At 39.3% G+C, this 24,649-nt stretch overlaps 1 protein-coding gene and 1 non-coding gene across 14 annotated transcripts in view; one reads left to right on the forward strand and one right to left on the reverse strand.

The window, feature by feature from the left end:
• CCDC158 (coiled-coil domain containing 158) overlaps positions 1-24,649 on the reverse strand; it is a 116,595-nt gene that overhangs the window by 88,214 nt on the left and 3,732 nt on the right. For 3 of the 13 annotated variants that reach the window (XM_031664516.1, XM_031664514.1, XM_031664522.1), the window contains exons 2-4: positions 18,596-18,638; positions 10,673-10,815; positions 3,157-3,374 (exon numbers count right to left, since the gene is read on the reverse strand). In XM_031664516.1, the coding sequence (XP_031520376.1) occupies positions 3,157-3,374; positions 10,673-10,742 (288 nt within the window). In that variant the 5' untranslated portion in view covers positions 10,743-10,815; positions 18,596-18,638. Of the gene's footprint in view, positions 1-3,156; positions 3,375-10,672; positions 10,816-11,788; positions 12,209-14,758; positions 14,891-17,292; positions 17,441-18,595; positions 18,639-24,649 lie in introns of those variants that run through there. The other 10 variants (XM_031664512.1, XM_031664521.1, XM_031664513.1 and 7 more) reach the window with 7 other exon arrangements.
• LOC116274332 lies at positions 9,618-9,689 on the forward strand. Its single transcript, XR_004182958.1, has one exon. It is a non-coding gene; the product is annotated as a small nucleolar RNA SNORD50 (small nucleolar RNA).

Consider the following 24,649-nt stretch of genomic DNA (forward strand, 5'->3'; position numbering starts at 1 on the left):
AGAAAAAAAAATCTTAAAATTCATATGGAGTCACAAAAGATGCAGAATGGCCAAAGCTATCCTGAACAAAAAGAATAAAACTGGGGGAACCCATTATCTGACTTTAAATTACACTACAGAGCTACAGTAACCAGAACAGCATGGTACTGGCATAAAAACAAACACATAGAACAATAAAATAGAATAGAGAACCCAGAAATGAATCCACTCACATACAGTGAATTTATTTTCAACAAAGGTGCCAAGAACATATATTAGGGAAAAGACAGTCTTTTCAATAAATGGTACTGGGAAAACTGGATATCCATATGCAGAAGAATGAAACTAGATCCCTATCTCTCACCACATTTAAAAATCAAATCAAAAAGGGTTAAAAGACATATATAAGACCTCAAACTATGAAACTCTATGAGAAAACATTGGGGGAAACTTCCTAGGACACTGTTCTAGGCAAAAATTTCTTGAGTAATACCCCACATGCACAGGCAACCAATGCAAAAATGGACAAATGGGATCACATCAAGTTAGAAAGCTTCTACACAGCAAAGGAAACAATCAACAAAGTGAAGAGAAAACCCACAGAATGGGAAGAAATATCTGCAAACTACTCATTTGACAAGGGATTAATAACCAGAATACATAAGGAGCTCAAACAACTCTATAGGAAAAAATCTAGTAATTTGACTAAAAATAGGGAAATGATTTGAATAGACATTTCTCAAAGAACAAATACAAATGGCAAACAGGTATATGAGAAAGTGCTCAATATCACTGATCATTAGAGAAATGCAAATCTGAACTACAATGAGATATCAACTCACCCCAGTTAAAACAGTTTTTATCCAAAAGTTAGGCAATAACAAATGCTGGCAAGGATATGGAGAAAAGGGAACCCTTGTACACTGTTGGTGGGAATGTGAATTAGTACAACCACTCTAAAGAACAGTTTGGAGGTCCCTCAAAAAAACTGAAAATAGAGCTACCATACGATCCAGCAATCCCACTGTTGGGTATATACCCCCCAAAAAGGAAATCAATATACCAAAGAGGTATCTGCACTCCCATGTTTGTTGCAGACTGTTCACAATAGCCAAGATTTGGAAGCAACCTTAGTGTCCAACCACCACAGATGAATGGATATAGAAAATGTGGTACTTATAAACAGTGGAGTACCATTTACCATAAAAAAGAATGAGATACTGTCATTTGCAACAACATGGATGGAACTGGAGGTCATTATGTTAAGTGAAATAAGCCAGGCACAGAAAGACAGACATCACATGTTCTTGCTTATTTGTGGGATCTAAAAATCAAAACAATTGAATTCATGGAGATAGAGAGTAGAGGGATGGTTACCAGAGAGGGTGGGAAGGGTAGTGGGGGAGTGCCAAGGGGAGGTGGGGATGGTTAATGGGTACAAAAAAATACAATGAATAAGACCTAGTATTTGATAGCACAACAGGGTGATTATAGTCAATAATAATTCAATTGTACATTTTCAAATAACTAAAAGAATATAATTTGATTGTTTGTAACATGAAGTATAAATGCTTGAGAGGATGGGTACCCAATTTTCCATCATGTGATTTTTTACACATTGCATGCCTGACCAAAATAGTTCATATACTCCATAAATACATATGCCTTTTTGTTTAATCAAAAAAAAAAGAAAGAAAAAAGAGAGAAAACAGTGATTCCTGGAAACCATGGATTCAACCTGGAAAGTAGTAGCAGAAGTCTTAGGAAAAGAGTTATACAAGAGACCTAAGAGAAACTAATCTAGACTGGGCAAAAGGTCAGAAGATGCTTGGAGTGTCCTGGGTCAAAGGAGGATATAGAAAACCTATATGATGTGTTTTTTTCTAATAAGGATATGATAAAGGCAAATAGTATAAGGAAAAAGAAAGGCAATTAGGAACCCCAGTAAAAACAAAAACCTACACAAGAAAGGAAATTTACTGATTTAACACATATTTACTGAAGGCCAATAAAGTGTCATATACTGTTAGGGGATAGACATAGAAAACAAATTAAGACACTGTTTCTTCTCCTCATTGGTACTTCTGTGCTTCCTTTGTCTATATATACATCTTCATTAGTGTACTTATCATAGGGTAATTCCACTGTTTATATGACAAGCTCCCCTCCCAGACTATGAATTCCTTGTAAGTCCTATCTTACTCATTTTTTTTTTATCCCTGTGCATACTGGGGTACATAATTTTCAACACTAAATAAAATTGTAGATTTTTTTTTCCTAAAAATGCTCACACAATCTGATGAGGTAATGCGGTAATGAGAAAAATTAGATGTACTAAATACTACAATAAATGTGTACAAATGGCAGTAACTGTACAGAGGAAAGCACACCTAATGTCATCTAGAGGAAAGGCTTCAGAGAAGAAAATGCCTAAGTTGAGTCTTGGTGCATAATAAGAGTTTGCCAGGCAGACAAAGTAGAGAAGAGAAAATGGCCTGGGCAAAGGCATGCAGGTCTGGAATAGCGCGGTATCCAGGGACAAGCAAGTGGCCCGATACTGCCAGAATAGAGGTACCTATGGAGAATGGGTAGCATATGAGCCTAAAATGTACCAGGGCGAGGTTAGAGCATGAAGAGCTTTGGATGTTACAGTAAGGAGTTTGGCTTTTAGATTGTTAACTACTGGGACCCAATATGCAATTGTAAAGCCAGTTTGATTCTACATAATGTCCACTTGAAATTTTTAGCAAATAACTTCTAGATGCTATTTAGCTATGATGCATACACACATATCTAAAAACCTACCCTCTACCATTGCTTTGTAAAGAGAAATCAGGTATCATGTTAGCAGGACAATAGGTCTACGCCAATCATTAATTATAGCTGCAGATAAATGCTACTTATAATTTTGAGTTATTCAAGTTTTGTTAAAATTTACATCGTGAAACCAAGGTGCTTTGAATAATTATTAAAAAAGAAAAATAAATATGTAGACTTTTCATTAGCCCAATTTTAATACTGAAAATAGAAGACACAGGTCAAATTAACAAATTTAACCAATAAACCCATTGTTAGTTTTTTCTTTCAGGAAGTTGTATAACTGGCTTTACAACTACATATTGGGCCTCACTGTTGTCCCTCAAATAGCATCAGGTACTAGAAGAGAAGGCAACTCACTTCATTTAGTCTTCTCTGTAAATCTTTGACTTGATGTGAATATTCTTCTAAAACACGTTCAAAGTGTTCCTTTCCAGGATATTGGATGATTTTTCTAGGAGAATCAAGTTCCACTTCATATTTAGGGAAAAAAGGAACCTGTGTCAAAGTCCCAGCTGAAGATGTGTTTTCAATTATTGTACCACGAATAGACGACACAAAAAACGGACTTGAAGAACCTAAATATCAAAGAATTCATTAATTAACTTTTTTTTTTGGAGAAGGAGTTTCACTCTTGTTGCCCAAGCTGGAGTGCAATGATGCGATCTCGCTCATTGCAACCTCTGCCTCCTGGTTCAAGCGATTCTCCTGCCTCAGCCTCCCAAGTAGCTGGTAATACAGGAGCAAGCCACCATGCCCGGCTAATTTTTTGTATTTTTAGTAGAAACAGGGTTTCACCATATTAGCCATGGTGAAACCATGGTCTGGTCTCGAACTCCTGACCTCCTGACCTCCTGACCTCAGGTGATCTGCCCACCTCGGCCTCCCAAAGTGCTGGGATTATAGGTATGAGCCACCGGGCCTGGGCCATTCATTAACTTTTTCATAAAATAATTTTGTGCACAATTATGCTAACTGATTCCCTTATTGAACCCCAAAGAAGCTCAAGGTCTTGGGGGAAAATATGCATGTGAAGGGATAAAGCAATTTTGGCCTTAAGCTGATGCTGTAGCAGGATGAGACTGTTAGGGGCCTTCTTGGGAGGTGAATGTGTTTTGCATGTGAGTGAAAAGTAAATAATTTGTGATCGGGGGCAAACTGGTGGTGGTTTTAAAATATGTCCAAAAATTCTTTGATATTCCTCCCTTGAGGAGGTACAGGTTAATTTCCCTCCTCTTTGTAAGAAAGGGGAAGGAAGGGTGTATGTGTTTTTGTGTGTTTGTAGCATTTGCTTAATTTTGCAAAAAACAAACAAACAAACAAAAACCTGGAAGAATAAAACAGAAACTCATAAAAGCAGCTATCTATGGGGTATAGGGATAAGTGGAAACAGAGTGGTGCAGATAGGGATGAGAGCAAGACTCTAATTAGAGCATACTGTTTACAAAGTTTTTATTTCTGAGCCATGCAAATGTTACATGTATTCAAAAATAAAATTAAAAACAAAATGAAAATAAATTAAATACTAATAAAAACAAGTAAACCTAAGTAAATAAGGAAATTGATAACCACCTCACAGAGAAAAGAAGACTGTTCCTTCAAATAACATTAGAACACAGTGCTAACATTAGAACACTGTACAGCCAGCCTTGGTTACTTAGTAAGTGGTTAATGTTGGTAGTGTTGTTATAATTCTGAAACTAGTTCATGTGTATTATAGAAGAGAGAAAATGAATGAATGTACTGAGGTCTTTGGAAATTAGGGTTTTCACTGTAGGAAAGACACAAATACGAATGATAAGGAAGAACTCTATGGTATCGGATTTGAATTTGAGTTATCAGTGCTTCTAACTTATGATTTTTAAAAATTGACTTCCAAGCTTTAGCCACTGAACGGTCCGAGACACAATGGCACCTCAGTAGCAATATGCATGCCAGATCTTGATTTCTGAATATGATTCCCTCCTAAAAGGAACAAGGGCTTCCTAGCAAAATGGCTGAATCCAGGTCTGAGGGAGCAGGCAAAATACAAGGTGAGCCTGAAACGTTTTGATATACCAGAAAGCAATAAATTGGGGTAATGCCTTTAAAAAGACACAGAAGCCAGCTTTAAGGGACTGGTCAAATTTGATACACCTGAGAATCAAAAACAGTAGTGACAGCAATGCATCATAGCACTTTAAATTAAAAAAACAAAAGATGGTTCTATAATGATAACAGGGAAAGCTGTTTTATTCCTGAAGAATGTCAGCTAATAATGATGATAAAATTAGAAAATCATCAATGTAATAATTGATTAGGCACGGATCTTTAGTTGACGCTGAAGCCACTGGATGAAGGATTATTTAGTAGCAGGATATTCACAGGGTTTCAAAAGATACGCTAAAGATTACATATTAATTATAAAGGGGGAAATGTAACTTTCAATTAGTGGGATGTGGCATTATGTGTTCCCTGGGGGTATGCTGTAAAAGTATACATCACTTGGCTGGGCATGGTGGCTCATGGCTGTAATCCTAGCACTTTGGGAGGCCAAGGCAGGTGGAGTGCCTGAGTTCAGGAGTTCAAGACCAGCCTGGGCAACATGGTGAAACCCCATCTCTACTAAAAATACAAAAAATTAGCCAGGCGTGGTGGTGCGTGCCTGTAATCCCAGCTACTTGGAAGGCTGAGGCACACGAATCATTTGAAACCGGAAGGCGGAGGTGGCAGTGAGCTGAGATCATGCCACTGCACTCCAGCTTGGGCGACAGAGCGAGACCAAAAAAAAAAAAAAAATGTACACATCGCATATGTAAAACTCTTGTCAAATGAGTATAACCTAAATCTGAACATGAGAAACAAGTTTTAAAATTCTAGAATGGGGACATTCTATGGTACATTCTGTAATAACTGTTCTGAACTCTTAAAGCCAATGCCATGAGAAACATGCAGAGAGAGAGAGAATGGTTATAAATTTAAAGAGAATAAGGAGATCAAACAACCAAATACAATTCATGATCTTTGATTTGCTCCTAGATTAGTAAAAATACCTAAGACTTTTTGGGAGGACAACTGGAGAAATTTAAATATGAACACATTAGATGATACTGCATTGACAGTATTTATCTTAGATATAATAATGTGGTTTGAGAAAATCATCCTTATTCTTAGGAGATGCACATTCAGGTCTTAAAGCAAGAATCATGATGCTTTCAACTAATTTTCAAATAGTCTGGCAAAATGAGATACATATTATAGGTACACAGATAAAGCAAATACGACAAAATGTGGAGAACTGGTGAATCCAGTTGGAGGGTATATAAGGAGAGCACTGTATTGTTCTTTCCATTTTTCTGCAACTTCAGAAAATTTCAAATAAAAAACTGGGTGGGGAACATCGCATACTGGGGCCTATTGGGGTGCAGAAGGAGGGAGAGCATCAGGATACATGGCTAATGCATACAGGGCTTAATACCTAGGTGATGGGTTGATAGGTGCCGCAAACCACGATGGCACACATTTACCTATGCAACACACCTGCATATCCTGCACATGTATCCCAGAACTTAAAATTAAATTAAATTAAATTAAATTAAGTTAAATTAAAGATAAATAGACTGGGCGCCGTGGCTCATGCATGTAATCTCAGCACTTTGGGAGGCCAAGACAGGTGGATTGCCTGAGTTCAGGAGTTCAAGACCAGCCTAGGCAACACGGTGAAACCCCATCTCTACTAAAAATACAAAAAATTAGCCGGGAATGATAGTGGGCGCCTGTAGCCCCACCTACTTGGGAGGCTGAGGCAGGAGAATGGCATGAACCCGGGAGGCAGAGCTTGCAGTGAGCCTAGATCGTGCCACTGCACTCCAGCCTGGGCGATGACAGAGCGAGACTCCATCTCAAACAAAATAAATAAATAAATAAATAAAAAGCAGTTCATTGGACTTAGCAAAGAGGGGGAATCTGGCCACATTGGCAGGAGTGATTTCATTGGAACACTGGGCGCAAAAGCTGTAAGGCAGTAGCTTGTAGAGTGAACGGATGGTTAGGAAACGTAGCTAGGGAATACAGATTTTTCTTTTAGAAGGCACAACTATGAAGGAGAGATCAGGAAGGGATAGGTCAGGGAAAAGCATTTTTGTCATTTTGGTTTGTGTGTTCTATGTATTTGTTAGTGTTTTTAGATTGGGAGAGACTTGGCATGGTTTTATTGATGAAAAGGTGCAAACGGAGAGAAAGAGGCTGAAGATACGAATGAACAGGGGTAATTTCTGAGCCAGATCTCTGAAGGGGCAGAGGAGTTGACAATGGGGAGTGAAAAGAAAAACATGGTTAGTGAATTAAGAAGCTGACTCTTCCATTGAGCTATGGGAGAAGCAGGCATGGACTGCGAAAAATAGTGGGCCTTCAGCACAGGATATGAGGAGAAAAGAGAGGACCAGCATAGGGCTTCTATTTTCTCTAGAAATTAGGAAATAATGTTATCTGAGAGTGAGAAAGAAGAAGACAGGGAAAGGGAGTTAAGAATGGTGTGATTTTCATATGTTTATTGTGGCACTATTCACAATAGCAAAGACTTGGAACCAACCCAAATGTCCATCAGTGAGAGACTGGATTAAGGAAATGTGGCACATAAACACCATGGAATACTATGTAGTCATAAAAAAGGATGAGTTCATGTCTTTTGTAGGGACATGGTCATGAAGCTGGAAACCATCATTCTGAGCAAACTATCGCAAGGACAGAAAACCAAATACTGCATGTTCTCACTCATAGGTGGGAACTGAACAATGAGAACACTTGGACACAGCGTGGGGAACATCACACACTGGGGCCTGTCATGGGGTTGGGTGATAGGGGAGGGTTAGCATTAGGAGATATACCTAATGTAAATGACGAGTTAATGGGTGCAGCACACCAACATGGCACATATATACATATGTAACAGACCTGCACATTGTGCACATGTACCCTAGAACTTAAAGTATAATAATAAAAAAAACCCTCATACTCCTCCCTCTGCACTACCCCTCACAACCAAAAAAACAAAAAAAAAGAATGGTGTGATTTTGAAATAAGTATTATGGAAAACTGGAAAGACACCTGGCTAAGATCATGAGAAAAATTTCTTAGCAGCATCCAATTGAGATAAGAGACTGACTTTGAAGTGAAAAATACACATTTGTGTATTTTCCCTAGCAAATTCAAAATCTTGCAGCAGCCCACTGAATAACGGGGAAGGCAGTCAGCCTGATAAGGATTTGGTTTTTCCTGTAAGAGTGCAAGAGAGGGCCGGGCCCGGTGGCTCAAGCCTGTAATCCCAGCACTTTGGGAGGCCGAGACGGGCGGATCACAAGGTCAGGAGATCGAGACCATCCTGGCTAACATGGTGAAACCCCGTCTCTACTAAAAAATACAAAAAAACCCCCACAAAACTAGCCGGGCGAGGTGGCAGGCGCCTGTAGTCCCTGCTACTCGGGGGCCTGAGGCAGGAGAATGGCATAAACCCGGGAGGCGGAGCTTGCAGTGAGCTGAGATCCGGCCACAGCACTCCAGCCTGGGCAACAGAGCGAGACTCCGTCTGAAAAAAAAAAAAAGAGTGCAAGAGAATAATCAAGGGGAAAGGAAGTTGAGAATACTGGCAAGTGACTTGCTGAAATAAGGAATGATACAAAAGAAAGTGAAGATAGAATGAGGCTGATAATTTTGGAGAAAATGGCAGAACCTAAAGCAGTTGTTCTCAACCTTTGCTATAAATCAGGATCACCTGGGGAGCTTTAAAAAAAATCCAGTGCTGCCTGATCTCCACTCTAGACCTACTGAATCAGAGTCTCAAGGTGTGGATCTAAGCCATTTAAGTGTTTAAAATTAAGTGTGATTTTTGACATGGGTCCACTACCTTCATGTGCAGAAAGCAGGTGTACTCTAGGAATAAGGGAGTGAGATTGTTGAAAGATCAGAGGTTAAAAGAAAAACAAACTTCCTTTCTTTGCCAACAGCACTCCCACAAGCACGGTAAATGTTCCTAAAACCCACAGACTTTCTGTAAAAAGTGTGACAAGCACCAACTCCACAAAACAACACAGTACAAGAAGGGCAAGGATTTTCTGTATGCCCAGAGAAAGCCTCATGATGACAGGAAGCAGAGTGGCTATGGTGGGCAGACTAAGTCGATTTTCTGGAAAAAGACTAAAACGATCAAGAAGATTGTGCTGATGCCTTGAGTGCATTGAACCCAGCTGCAGATCTAAGAGAATGCTGGCAACCAAAAGATGCAAGCCTCTTGAACTGGCTTGAGATATGAAGAGAAAGGGTGAAGCGATCCAGTTCTCAGTGTCATCTTTTGTTTTATTATGAAGACAATAAAATCTTGAGTTTATGTTAAAAAAATAAAAGACAAGAGGTTGAATTTCAGAAGTCTATCAGTTCTTGGTAATAAGATCCAAAATAAGGGAGTGGGTAACTAGAGTAAAGGTAAAATAGTAAGAATTTAAGAGGTCAAAAAGCTGTAAGTCTAAGATCTTAGATGAGTCACCCATGAGGATGGTATTACAGGATGATGATGTACCTGAGCAGGGAGGGACAACCCGTGATCTAAGTGCCAGTGCCAATAATGAGTATGAGGATGTGGCTATGCAGGAAGTGAGCAAGCAGAGGTGGGCAGGGGAGATGGGTGTAGTAAGGTGGAGATGACAACGGCATTTTAGGATGTATGAGCATAGTGAGAAGCAGAAATGTTTATACAATAAGGGTGCTGAAAGAAATGTTTCTAAGCAGACCAGTAAAACAACAAATCAATATCTGAGAATAATCTCTGCATGCACTAAAAGAATGAGTTACATCTGTGATTATCCTATTTCGAATCTGAATTTCTACTAGAAGAAAACTTGTATGATTCTGGCTTCTGAGATAGACCATTAAATTGAAAAGAAAAAAAGAATGAGGAGAGATGGGCAAGGAAGAGAAAGTGCAGGTCATTTGCCTGATTGCCCTTGAATGCATTCGCTGTCCTTCCCCTTCTCTGTCGAGTGTTGTAGGTTCCCTTTCTAGTTCTCTTCCAGGTAGGTTTGCAATGGGAAGAGCTGGCAGAAGAGCCAGAGGCAGCAGAAAGGGGGAAACCAAGGTCATGGTCCTCTCACTGTCTCAAACGGGGATCTGGTAGTTAGTGGTGGCTTCAGCTCCTTCCAGGCAGCCCTCTCCGTGGTTCTACCTCTAGCTTCCATGCCCTTGCAACAGCTGCTTTTCTCATTGTCCTTCTAGCCAAAGGCGTGATTGGTAGCAGCTTCCTGCAGTTGGTAATTTCCATGTTGTTTCATCCCTTTAGGCTTTGCAGCTCTTTCAGCACCCATGTAACCATTCCTTGTATTAAATTCCAACTATTTATTCCATCTGTGTCTGTTTTCCTGATATAGGAATCACCTTTTGATTGAAATAATTTGGATCAGAGGTGATGGGAGCCTCAACCAGAATACCAGTAACGGAAATGGAGAGGGAAAAAATGAATTCAAGAGACATTTCAAAGGAAAATCAGCAGGGCCTCAGTACCTGACTGGATGTAGCAGCAGGTAAGCAAAAAGAAGTGAAATGATACAAAATTCTGACAGGGTAGACCAAGAGACACAGGAGGAAGAGAAGGCATTAGGAAGGCATGGTGCATGCTGAGGCTGAAGTACCTCAATGTAGAAACATTTTTTAAAACAAAAAATTCCTTGAAAGACAAAGGAATTTCTTCTTCAAAAAGTAGAATTATAAACAATATGGTAGCCATTCATGACCATGGTATGCAACCTACATGGTTAAAAACAAAACATACTAGAAACAGCAGCTTGAATGAATATCATGAAGATTGGTTAATTCTAATTTTTTCCCATTTTGTTTTATAAACAGCACATACCTTCATTAGATGTGACACCACTACTTGATAAAATATCTTCATTATTTGATTCACAAGCTTTTGATTCCATATTAAATATTGCCACCTCTTCTTAGAGATCTTGAAGTATGAATGGTTCCCTCTTTGGTTCTTTTGGTTCCTGTCTATGAAAGACAGAGATTCAATCTTTATTAATAAGGTACTATGTGAAAAAAGTTCATAGAGGAACAGGAACTGACTTTTTAACATTTGAAATTTAGTAATAATTTCTTCACCAGAAAAATAATTTATACTGAAATACACTGTATTACATAAAATTAATAAGTGAATACAATCTTATGGTGAAAATTATTGATTTTAATGACCAAGTGGATTATTAAAGACAACCTGAAAATAAGAAACTAATAATTATTGTGGTAATTAGTGCTCTGATTTGGGGTAGAGGTTTCTCATAAAGTTACACCATCAAATAATGGAAGAAAATATCTCCTTAGCAAACACCACAAATCATCAAAATAGAAGTCACTAGTAAAAGTTGAAGAACTTCTTTGATGTCAAATAGTGCTCACAATTTTCGTTTGAGCTAAGAGGAGAATTCTAAATGTGGAGAACAATGGTGGTGGTCTGATTTCAAATCTTCCTCTCATCCTCCCAAATTGCCATAAAATCAACCAGGCACTCCACACCCCTAGCATCACTGAAAGACAGAGAGTACCACAACCTTCAAATAATCTGCAAGTAGGGGGAAAGCTTTTTCCAGAATGATTTCTGCAGCCCACCTACCAACACTACAAGCCTAAGGGTACAGAAAATGGGAAGTGGTAAGCAGAAGACAGAAAAAGTACAGATAAATTCACCCCCAGATGTGAAAAAGTAAAGGTCAAAATATTAAGCACAGGTTGGAACCTGATAATCCACAGCCCTAACAGTGGAGTAGGTATTTGAAGAAGTAGCGGCCTCAGAGAAGCAGTGTTTCTTGGGGCGAATGAGATACAGAGAGAAAAGATGGTCTCCCCTAGGGACATGGCAGTCAAGGGAAAGAAGGAAATGAGAGAGAAACACTAAGGAACCAGTAGAAACAAAACACAAGCTAGATATACCACCCTCCTTCCACCCTTCCCACCCAACACCACTAACCATAAAGAAACTGCATGGCAGAAGGCAGTCTCAAAGTAAGAACTTTGTCCACAAAATGAATAGGAATAAATAAAAGCAGACTACATCTACTGCAAAATGTCAGAAAACATGAATAAAATCTTTTCTGATGATGAAAAGTCTCTCCCACAAACAACAAACATGAAGCCAAAGAAAACTGTAACATAATACTCCAAGCTGAATCCAGTATGCTCAAACAAGCATTTACGGGTATGAAAAATCACCCCTGAATTAGAAATGTAAAGTCAAAGAATAAAAATGGACAAGAAACGAAACAAGAAAACAAACAGGAAGAGATTAAATGAGAGTTGATTAAAGTTAGGAAAGACAGAGAAATAAAAAACAAAATTATATCAGAAATAATGACTGAATCACAAAGTATACAAGCAATGACAGGTTGTAATAAAAATTTAATAAAGGCACTGAAGAAAATCAGGAAAGCCACCATTAGAATAAAAAATAAAATAAAGAAGTAAAAAGGGTGAAAGCCGGGCCTGGTGGCTCACACCTGTAATCCCAGCACTTAGGGAGGCAGAAGCAGGAGGATAGCTTGAACCCAGGAGTTCAAGACTTATCTGAGCAACAGAGCAAGACCTCATTCTCCACAAAAAGGAAGAAAAGAAGACAAAAAAAAAAAAAAAAGAGTGAGAGGATTGAAATGGAAGACAGGTAAATAAGGTTGAATATAACTGGGTTTCCTAAAGGAAAAACATAGAACAATGAAACAGAACTATTATTTAAAACTATAATCCAAGAAAATTTTCCAGATACAAAGACCTGAATCTACACATTTTCCATACTAGGGAGAGGTGACCAAGAATGATCAACTCTGAGACATACACTATTAAAACAATATTAAGACTTTAAAGATAATGAAAAAATCCTCAGTACCTCCAGGCAAAAAAGATGAAATAATTTACAAAGGCAAGAAGATTAGACTGGCACTAGGTTATTAAAAAGCAACACACACAGTAAGGCAAGAGTGTAGTAGTACTTTCAAGAAAGAAAAAAAGGACAAACCAAGGATATTACAGCCAGCCAAGATGTCCTTCAAAACGTCTGAAGCCACAAAAAAAGCAGTTTTGACTGTACCGGAACACTGTGCCGTGTGCCTCTGCTGAGGATTCTACTAGAGAAGATGAGCCTCATTCACCCAAAAGACCACTGTAAAATGTGGCAACTGGTGAAGATCTTCAAGGTTTCGTGTAGGTTCTAAATTTTTAAAAGTAAATTTGGAAAAAAAGGATAAATACAAACATTTAAAAAACAAGACTGCGAAAACTGCAAGGGGACGGATGGTGAATATTTAAATATTCAGTTATAGAGTTGAGAAAAACAAAGGTGAGGTAATGGCACTGAGTAGTGATATAAATATTATGTGCATGACAAAGGAGAATAAATGTAACTAAAAACGGAAGGAAAAGGAAGAAAAGCAGAAAGTAAAAGACCATTGACTGTTATAAATGGAATAGACAGTAGTCGAAGGACACCACTTAAAACTGACAAAAAGTAAAAGGTCAAGTAAGAAAAAGGGGTTTTAAAAGTGCACTATAAAAAGCATAAGTACAAAAGTAACCACTAGAGTAAAAATACAAACCTTCTTAAATGACAAAGAATTCTAAAGGGAAACATAAAGAAGAAACACCAAATAAAGAAACTCTAGCAAATATAACACATTCAGTAATTACACCCACAAGATAATATAATGGTGTGAAAAAAATACCACAGAATTTAGACCAGTCATGTTGATAAATGTCAGAGGACTTAACTTGCCTATTGGAAGACAAGGATTTTCAAATTGGCTTTCAAAAAAAACAACTCTTCTAAGTACAAAAAAGTATGCCTAAAATCGCACAGATTTAAAAAGATTAAAAATAAAAGGATGAACAAAAATTTTCCAGGCAAATGAAAACAATAAGAAAGCACCGGTTAAAATCCTGATACCAGACTAAGCAGTCTTCAAGCCACAGAGCATTAACTAAAACAAAATGCAGTGCACTTGAAGTTAAAAGCCACATTCCACAATAAAGATATGTACCACATAACACAGCAATCACTTGGATAAAGCATAAATCCACAGAAGATATGCTAAGAACTGCAAACACAGTAATAATGGGAGGATTTAACGGACAATTAGTATTACACAGGCCAAGTGGACAAAAAATAAGTAGAGATATAAAAGATTTAGAAGAACTAATCACTAAGGTTGACCTTTAGGCTATATATTAAACACTATACTTTGATAACAGACAATATACTTTCCTCGCCAAGGGCACATGACACATTCACAAAAATCAGTCACATTCTAGGGCACAAATAAAAGGTTGGTAGGCTCCATAACGTAGAAATGTTACAAACCACACCTTCTGGTCACAGTATAATAAAGCTAAAAATTAAAATCAAAATCTCCAAATTAAAAAGGTCTTTCCACTGGGAAATTAAAAGGCCTTCTATTAAACAACTCTTGTATGACTAGGGAAATACAAGCTGAAATTAAATAATTTCTGAAAAATAATAATGAATATAGTATATATCAATCTGTGACATACATTAAAATAGTAAAAAGATGAAAATTCCCAGCCCTAGACACATATATCAATAAAAATGAAATAACAAAAGTAAATTAAGTCTCTAACACAAAAACATAGAAAAATGGGTGAACTAAAAGAAAGCACAAGTAGGAAATAATAAATGCAAAAGCAGAAATTAAGATAGAAAAAAGAAAAACAATTGGTCAAATTCATGAATCAAAATCTTGATTCTTTAAAAAACAAAACAAAATAGATGTGGGTGAGGACCACTAACGTGATGGGAAGAGGAACATCAGGTAACACACTGCTTATCATTTTTACATTAATTCATGATTGTAAGCATAAAGTGCTAAAAAATTTTTTTAAAAAACCTTGAGCATAACAGTTTTTATTAAACTGAATTCATTTTTGTTATACTCACATTTTCTTCCTTTTGATTACTGAGATGCCACCTGTCAAAACTACAGTCAACGATAGAACATATCTACCTTAATACGTTTCGTGCTATCATTTTTTAGGAAGTAAGTAGTAGACAAGGAGATATTCCATAAAGAATTATAACAAGTAGAATGTTAGTCAAGATTGCTAGGCAATTTAAATGTTCTAAATAGAAGAGACTGCTACTTGAGGAAAAAAAAACCTTGCCCATTGAAAGACAAGGATTTTCAAATTGGCTTATAAAAAATGACGCTATGCTGTGTACAAGAAGCATGACTTCTCATTTAAACAAGTTTCACTGTAAATGTTTGTTGTATAATTTTATTGATACACTAAAATGATACATTTTGGGATTCTTCAGGATAACAAATGACACTAAGAAAATTCAAACTGCTGAATAATGTTATCATGAATTAGAGATCAATCAGAAGCATAAAGAAATGAGTAGGACAGGTATAGAACCACAACCAAATACTGGCAAATCATATAGTAATTCCCTATCAGAGACTTTAGTATTAAGCAGGAAACAGAATCTAAGACTGAGGCAGAACTGAAACTAGAAGTTAGAGAATAGAGAAAAGAAGAAAGAGGAAGGTTTGGCTTTAGAATATTCTGACGTTGAAACCACACTTGTTTACTTCGAAGTAAGATGATGAATGCTTGTGTTATCATAACTCAGTATGAATGCTTGTGTTATTAATAATAGGCTGTTGGAAAGCAGCAGTCCTTCAAAGGGGAATTTTTTTCTTAGAAAATTAGTAGTTTACAGAAGGCAGCACAGGTTTATTCACTTAAAATAGAGTTTTAAAACAACCATTTATTTGTGAAGAGGATGCTTAGTACCTCTGTTGCCAATGCTGGTAGTTATTTTGTGTGTGTATTCTAGAGTAATGAAAATCAGGATTTAAATAATATTTGTAATTCATTTTCACTATTTTAGACTGACCATATATCCTCAATTTGGTCAAGTCATCAGTGTTTCTATACTTTTGTGACACTATAGGAATCGAAATATTTTTCCTATTTTCAGGCATAAAGCTTATGAAATGATTAAAGATTTCTAGAAAAAGCAAGGTTTTTTGCTTTGGTAAATCATAAAATTGTCTAAAAGCTCTGCACTTGGTTGAACTGGGGATCATAACATGAATTTACATGTGTTTATTTTAAATCTCTGAGTAAAATACAGAGGTGAGACCTTGGCCTCTTCTGATATGCCCAAGGTCTATTTTGAACAGTTCTGCCTGATTTAAAATTACGAACAAGTTCACATTAAAAGGAGCCTTACATTTCTAAAAAGTAATATCTAGGCCGGGTGCAGTGGCTCATGCCTGTAATCCCAGCACTTTGGGAGGCCAAGGCAGGCAAATCACAAGGTCAGGAGATCGAGACCATCCTGGCTAACATGGTGAAACCCCACCTCTACTAAAAATACAAAAAATTAGCCTGGCGTGGTGGTGGGCACCTGTAGTCCCAGCTACTTGGGAGGCCGAGGCAGGAGAACGGAGTGAACCCAGGAGGCGGGGCTTGCCAAGAGCGGAGATCGCGCCACTGCACTCCAGCCTGGGCAAGAGAGGGAGACTCTGTCTCAAAAAATAAAATAAAATAAAAAGTAATATCTTTGTAACTATTCTACTCTAGTTATTTGATTGGAATGTTGCGGGGGGAAAAAAAAAAGTCTAAGAAACCACAAACCACAGAGAGGGAACTTTTGGAGGAAAATTGCCTAAAGCCTTAGGCTTTGTTATATAGTTGAGATAAAACATTTAAAAGTATCTCCTGGGTTCTGACTCCTCCTCCTTGGATTCAAAAGACCCTGGTAGGTATGCACTTATACTTTTCCTAGTATGAATAATCCTTACTTTGATTTTTTTCGTATGGCTACTAGTTAAGGCAGACCTCTCATGTGACTATCATAGAATGAATAACTGATTTAGAATCCTTTTTTTTTTTTTTTTTTTTTTTTGAGACAGAGTCTTGCTTTGTTGCCAGGCTGGAGTGCAGTGGTGCGAACTCGGCTCACTGCAACCTCCACCTCCTGGGTTCAAGCAATTCTCCCACTTTTGCCTCCTGAGTAGCTGAGATTACAGGCATGTGGCACCATGCCCAACTAATTTTTGTACTTTTAGTAGAGACAGGGTTTCACCGTGTTGGCCAGGCTGGTCTTCAACTCCTGGCCTCAAGTGATCGCCTGCCTCGGCCTCCCAAAGTGCTGGGATTACAGGCGTGAGCCACCATCTGATTGGGTACAGATGACTTATGATGTATGTTCTATTTAGATTCCTGGATTCTTCAACTGACTCAAGCTCCTAGGATGATGAAGCACCCCACCTTCCACAGAAACCTGAGACTGGGGATCTTACAGAACTGGTCTGTATTCTTCTAGAACCAGTCTGCAGGTATGTTTTCCTTGGGAAATTCTGAGGTACCTCAGGACTGATTCAAATAAACATATCTGGGCTGGTACAATCTCAGAAACACAATAAGGAGAACCATTCATGTTGAACAGCATTGTACTACCTGAATTGCTGTTAGCTGCTTATTAACTTCACATGCTCTCAGTGTCTGTTTTCTCAATCACACTTTTTCAAGTCTCTGGATGTTGCAATCCTAGCTCTGTGATCTACTAGCTGTGTCACATTGAGAACAATATTTAACCTCTGTATGACTATACGAGGGAGATAAAAAGTATACAGTTTAAAAGGTAAAAGAGTATATACCTTAAAAGAATAAGAGTTAACTGAGATAACTCATGCACAGGCCTTCCTACATAGTAACTGCAGGCCTTCTTATATAGTAACTGCCTCAACACATATAAAGTACCAAACAATTGGATAGCAATAACATGAATAACAATATTATCTGGCAGGGTGCAGTGGCTCATGCCTGTAATCCCAACACTTTGGGAAGCCAAGGTGGGCGGGGATCACTTGAGCCAAGAGTTAGAGACTAGCCTGGTCAACAGAGTGAGACTCTGTCTTTACAAAAAATGAAAAAATTAGCCAGGCATGGTGGTACTTGCCTGTAGTCCCAGCTACGTGGCAGGGTGAGGTGGGAGGATCCCTTGAGCCCAGGAGTTCAAGGCTGTAATGAGCCATGATCACTACTGCACTCCAGCCTGGGAGACAGAGCAAGACCCTATCTCAAAAAAACACCCCAAAATCCCAATACTATCTTTATAACTTAAGCAGTGTATGTAAACTAACTCACTTTCCCATAATAAAGAGCTACATTACGTTTCATATACGCCCACTAACAGAAAAGAAAGTCGGTTTAATCTGCATTGACTAAACACAGGGACTAGTATAATGTAATATGGAATTAAGCTATTTACGATCACATTTCACCCATACGTAATACCATCTACTAGGGAGGTAATATGAAAGAAGCACAGAACTTAGAATCAGGAAACTTAATTCTGTCATCAGTTAACTGTGAGAGCATGGGCAGACCTTTTCATATCTCTGAGTCTCAATTTCCACCCTTACTAAATGAAATTACAGTTGTGTTTTTCAAACCCTTCTTAAGCAGTGGAAATGTTTCTTTAAATCTTCTGAGCCCCACATACCCTCCTCTCTGCCCCAGAGACACCTCTATGAAACACAGAGGGCTCCACTGAACATAGTCTGAAAACCACAAAGATAAAGCTCTTGCAGCTTTTATATTGAAGGCCTATGATATATTTATATTCTGGCCTAGGCATCCATCAAGTTCAAGGCTTCAGGTTTCCTAAAATAAATCAGATATAGATACAGATAAAATAGTGTATCACTTGTATATATTCACAATCCTTAAATATAACTAGAAGTAAAACAAAAGTTACCTTAACTTCTGGATATTCTTATTTTCACTTATTCTATTAATACCTGAAAAAACAAAATATTTAAAATCTGCTCATTTATATATATTTCATTAACTGAAATTTATTATTTCAAAAGTTCAATTTACAAATTCATGTTCATCACTGAAGATCCTGACAATATGTAAAACACACATATAACAATGGCAACAACAAGTGTTATTTTTTCCTTTTATGTGAAAGTACATTTTAATAGCCTACAGCAGGCCAGGCATGGTGGCTAATACCTGTAATCCCAACACTTTGGGAGGTTGAGGTAGGAAGATTGCTTGAGGCCGGGAGTTTGAGATCAGCCTGGGCCACATAGTAAGATCTTGCCTCTACAAAAAAAAATTTTAAAAAACAGCCTATAGGCCAGACGTGGTGTAAGCCTGTTATCCCAGTACTTTGGGAAGCTGAGGTGAGCGCATCACTAGAGGCCAGGAATTTGAGACCAACATAGGGAAACCCCATCTCTACTAAAAATACAAAATTAGCTGGGTGTGGTGGCATATGCTTGTAATCCTAGCTACTTTGGAGGCTGAGGCAGGAGGACTGCTTGAACATGGGAGGCAGAGGTTGCAGTGAGCTGAGATCGTGCCACTATACTCCAGCCTGGGTGACAAAACGAGACGCCGTCTCAAAGAAAAAAAATAGCCTATAGCACTTATCTAAATCACGTTTTCACAACAAAATGTGTTTAATTATACGCTCTCTATTGGCCCAATTCTAATTTTACTGGTACAGATCTCACTGGCACTATCAAGATAATGTAGCAAGTAAACTTATAGGCACATATGACCTAATATCAATATTCTATGACCTGACCTTTCTCCAGATACAGTCCAAACTGACTTAAATAGACCAGCTAAATATCTTCTGACATTTTAACTGTTTTTCACTGTTTGGAAATGCTTTTGACCAGGCAACATCACTTGTACTTGGTTAGAGAAGTAATTGGGTAGAGAAACTTCTGTCTGGTGAGTCAAAACAGATCTGTATATTTTAAGCAGGTATACTGAAATGATAAACAACCAAGATTTTTGGAATATCTTGGTGGAATGTAAGCAGCTTTTTCACATTTAAAAAATGAATGAGCCTGTAATCCCAGCGCTTTGGGAGGCCAAGGAGGGAGAATTGCTTGAGCTCAGGAGTTTGAGACCAGCCTGGACAATATAGTGAGATCGTGCCTCTACAAAAAATTTTAAAAATTAGCTGGGTGTGGTGGGCCATACCTATAGTCCCAGCTCCTCAGGAGGCTGAGGTGGGAGTATCACCTCAGCCCAGGAGGTTGAGGCCGCAGTGAGCCATGATCACGCCACTGCACTCCAGCTTGGGCAACAGAGTGAGACCTTGTCTCAAAAAAAAAAAAAGAAAAAAAAGCTGGGCGCGGTGGCTTACGCCTGTAATCTCAGCACTTTGGGAGGCAGAGGCGGGCGGATCACGAGATCAGGAGATAGAGACCATCCTGGCTAACACGGTGAAACCCTGTCTCTACTAAAAATACAAAAAATTAGCCGGGCGTGGTGGTGCGCACCTGTAGTCCCAGCTACTCGGAGGCTGAGGCAGGAGAATGGCGTGAACCCGGGAGGCGGAGCTTGCAGTGAGCCGAGAACCGCCACTGTACTCCAGCCTGGGTAACAAAGCGAGACACTGTCTCAAAAAAAAAAAAAAAAAAGAAAGAAAGAAAAGAAAAAAATGAATATATTCTATGTGCAGAATTCAGACTAATGAACAGAAGTAAAGAGAGGCAGAGTTTAGTTCAAGGTGGAGATGGATTTTCTAAAGACTACAGTACCCTGAATATATACCTGGAGGGCTTCCTTGAGAGGTGTTGAAGGTAAGAATGGGTGAGCACTTGTTGAAACGGCAACTGCCACTAGTATTCTTTCTTGGGTAGAGTGTTGGACTAGAAAATCTCTAAAATCTTCTCCAATTTGGACATTCTATGATTTCCTATGGAAAACATCCAACAAAAAGCTGACCCAAAATATGACTTCTCACAGGTGATGTCAGTCAACAGCAAAGCTAGATAGGAACAATTCTACTGCTTCCAGCAAGTCTCATGCTATTTTGTTAAAAATGTTTGGCTCTAGATAAATTATAATAAAGTTTTAACTTTTCTTTTTTCTTTCTTTCTGTCTTTTTTTTTTTTGAGATAGGGTCTCACTTTGTCATCCAGGCTGCAGTGCAGTGGTGGCTCAAGCGATCCTCCCACCTCAGCCCCCCAGGTGGCTGGGACTACAGCTGCACACCACCAGGCCTGGCTAATTTTTGTATTTTTAGTAGAGACGGGGTTTTGCCATGTTGCCCAGGCTGGTCTTGAACTCCTGAACTCAGGGGATCTGTCTGTTTCAGCCTCCCAAAGTGCTAGGACAGGGATGAGCCACCATTCACAGCTAAGTTTTTTTCCTTTAACATTTCTGCATATATGTTTACAGTAGTATTAAATTCATCTTATCCCAAATCTTCTCTCTTCATCTCCTCACTAAACCTTCTTTCTTGGGTATTTCAAATATCTTCATCAATTCAAATTCCATATCCAATTAATCACCATATTCTGTTAAGTTTAAATATGTATTATCTTTTAACTCAGTAAAGAAGACTTAGGTAGGGTCACAAGTCATAAGGACAAAATCCTTAAATATGCAACTTAGTTCATTTTACTCCCATTGTATTTTTATGCTTTCATCAGTTCTTAACAGGCCTACTACAAAGTATCTCAAAATGATGTTTCTAGTTTTAGTCTCTTAAAATCATTAAAAGTTTCCTATAAAACCAGAGCCATCTTGCTGTCTTGCTCAAAGACTAAGGTTTGAACTAAGACTAGCACTCTTAGGCTTGCCCTTTAGATCTGGCCTAACCCGCTTACCAGTTCATTCTCTGGCCACTCCCTGACATACACTGTGCCCCAATAGATGTCTTACTTTCTGTGCCCTCAGTGGGTCATGCTCTTTTAGGACTCTGTTTTTATTTGTACTGTTCTTTTTGTCCCTCCTTACCCTCCTGGCAAAGACCTCTCCAGTTTGGCTTTTAGGGATATTACTGGTAGCAATGCACATTGATCCAGTTTTAAATTTCAGCATTCTAATAAGAAAAAAGAAAACTACCCAATGTCTCTGAGAAAATAATGCAGAGGACTGTATTTGAAGGACATGCTCCCCTTACTCTTCCCCTATCAAAAGTGGCAAGCTTCAACTAAAGAATTCATGCATACAAAGCACTTAGCACATGGAGCGGCGCACGTAGCAAGCCTTTGATAACTATTAATTACTGTTGCTGGCATTTAGATAGTTTACAATATGTTATTGCTATGAATATAGTGTTTCTATAAATACTAGAAATAGAGCTGTTTAAAATCAAGACCAATCAAGTTTCTATCCTCATGAACTTATATTCCAATGGGGAAAGAAAGGCACTAAGGGGCAAAAAAATCACAAATATAATTTTGGGGAGTTGTCAAGTACAATAAAGAAAATAACACAGGATAGTGGTATACAGAGAGATGGAGTTGAGACTCCTGATATGGTTTGGCTGTGTCCCCACCCAAATCTCAACTTGAAGAGCATCTCCCAGAATTCCCACGTGCATGGGAGGGACCAAGGAGGAGGTAATTGAATCATGGAGGCCGGTCTTTCCTGTGCTATTCTTGTGATAGTGACTAAATTTCATGAGATCCGATGGGGTTATCGGGGTTTCCACTTTTGCTTCTTCATTTTCTCTTGCTGCTGCCATGTAAGAAGTGCCTTTCGCCTCCTGCTATGATTCTGAGACCTCCCCAGCCATGTGGAACTGTAACTCCAATTAAACCTCTTTTTCTTCTTCCCAGTATATCTTTATCAGCAGCGTAAAAACGGACTAATACAGTAAATTGGTACCAGTAGTGTGGGGTGTTGCTGAAAAGATACCCGAAAATGTGGGCGCGACTTTGGAACCGGGTAACAGGCAAAGATTGGAACAGTTTTGAGGGCTCAGAAGAAGACAGGAAAATGTGAACTTCCTAGAGACTTGTCGAATGGCTTTGCCCAAGATGCCAATAACAATATGGACAATAAGGTCCAGGCTGAGGTGGTTTCAGATTGAGATGAGGAACTTGTTGGGAACTAGAGCAAAGGTCACTCTTGCTCTTCTTTAGCAAAGAGGCTGGTAGCATTTTGCCCCTTCTCTAAAGATCTGTGGAACTCTAATCTTGAGAGAGATGATTTAGGGTATCTGGCAGGATAAATTTCTAAGCAGCAAACCATTCGAGAGATGACCTGGGTACTGTTAAAAGCCATTCAGTTTTATAAGGGAAGCAGAGCATAAAAGTTTGGAAAATTTGCAGCCTGACTATGTGATAGAAAGGAAAAATCCATTTTCTGGGGAGAAATTCAAGCCGGCTGCAGAAATTTGCATAAGTAGCAAGGAGTGTAATGTTAATCCCCAAGACCATGGGGAAATGTCTCCGGGCCATGTCGGAGACCTTCATGGCAGCCCATCCCAACACAGGCCCAGAGGCCCAGGAGAAAAAAGTGGTTTCGTGGGCTGAGCCCAGGGTCCCTGTGCTGTGTGCAGCCTAGGGACTTGGCGCCCTGTGTCCCAGCTGCTCCAATCATGGCTGAAAGGGGTCAATGTGCACCTCGGGCTGTGGCTTCAGAGAGTGGAAGCCCCAAGCCTTGGCAGCTTCCATGTGGTATTAAGCCTGCAGGTGCATAGGCCTCAAGAATTGAGGTTTGGGAACCTCTGCTGTATTTCAGAAGATGTATGGAAATGCCTGGATGCCCAGGCAAAAGTTTGCTGTAGGGGTGGGGCCCTTATGGAGAACCTCAGCTAGGGCAGTGCTGAAGGGAAATGTGGGGTCAGAACCCCCACACAGAGTCCCTCCTGGGGCACTGCCTAGTGGAGTTGTAAGAAGAGGGCCATCATCCTCCAGACCCCAGAATGGTAGATCCACCAACACCTTGCACCATGCATCTGAAAAGCTGCAGACACTCAACACCAGCCCATGAAAGCATCTGGGAGGAAGGCTGTACCCTGCAAAGTCACAGGGGTTGGAGCTGTCCAAGACCATGGGAACCCACCTCTTGCATCAGGTTGACCTTGATGTGAGACCTGGAGTCAAAGGAGATAATTTTGAAGCTTTAAAATTTGACTACCCTGCTGGATTTCGGATTTGCATGGGCCCTGTAACTCTTTTGTTTTGGCCAATTTCTCCCATTTGGAATGGCTGTATTTACCCAACACAGCCCTCATTGTATTGAGGAAGTAACTAGCTTGTTTTTTATTTTGCAGGCTCGTAGGCAGAAGGGACTTGGCTCATCTCAGATGAGACTTTGGACTGCTGACTTGGGTTAGTGCTGAAATAAGTTAAGACTTTGGGGGACTGCTGGTAAGGCATGATTGGTTTTGAAATATGAGGATATGAGATTTGGAGGGGCCGGGGTGGAATGATATGGTTTGCCTGTGTCCCCACCCAAATCTCAACTTGAATTGTATCTCCCAGAATTCCCACGTGTTGTCGGAGGGACCCAGGGGGAGGTAATTTTCTCTTGCTGCTGCCATGTAAGAAGTGCCTTTCACCTCCCACCATGATTCTGAGGCCTCCACAGCCATGTGGAACTGTAAGTCCAATTAAACCTCTTTTTCTTCCCACTCTCAGGTATGTCTTAGCAGCGTGAAAACAGACTAACAGCCCCTCTAGTTAGGGTAGGTGAGGGAAGGCCTTTCTAAGGAGGTGGCATTGAATTGAATGACAGAAAGAAGTCAGCCTCACAGGGGCCAGGGGTAACTTCTTAAAAGGAAATGCCATCACAAAGGCCCAAAGATGAGAAGAGCTCAGTGTTCACTGACTCCCAATGAAGAAGGCTAATGAGGTTGCAGGGTAGCTAAGTGGGGATGAGACGGCTTCTAATGGAGGCCAACTGTGTGTAATGCCAAAAGGAACACTGTGCTTATCACTTCCTTTCCTACACTATCCTGAGAAGATGTTAGTGAGGTTGGTGGAGGTAGAGCTCATGGATCCTTGAAAAGGCCACATACTGAAGACTTTGGGGCTTGTTC

Source organism: Papio anubis, chromosome 3 (genome assembly GCF_008728515.1).
Source record: "Papio anubis isolate 15944 chromosome 3, Panubis1.0, whole genome shotgun sequence".
Taxonomy (NCBI): Eukaryota; Metazoa; Chordata; class Mammalia; order Primates; family Cercopithecidae; genus Papio; species Papio anubis.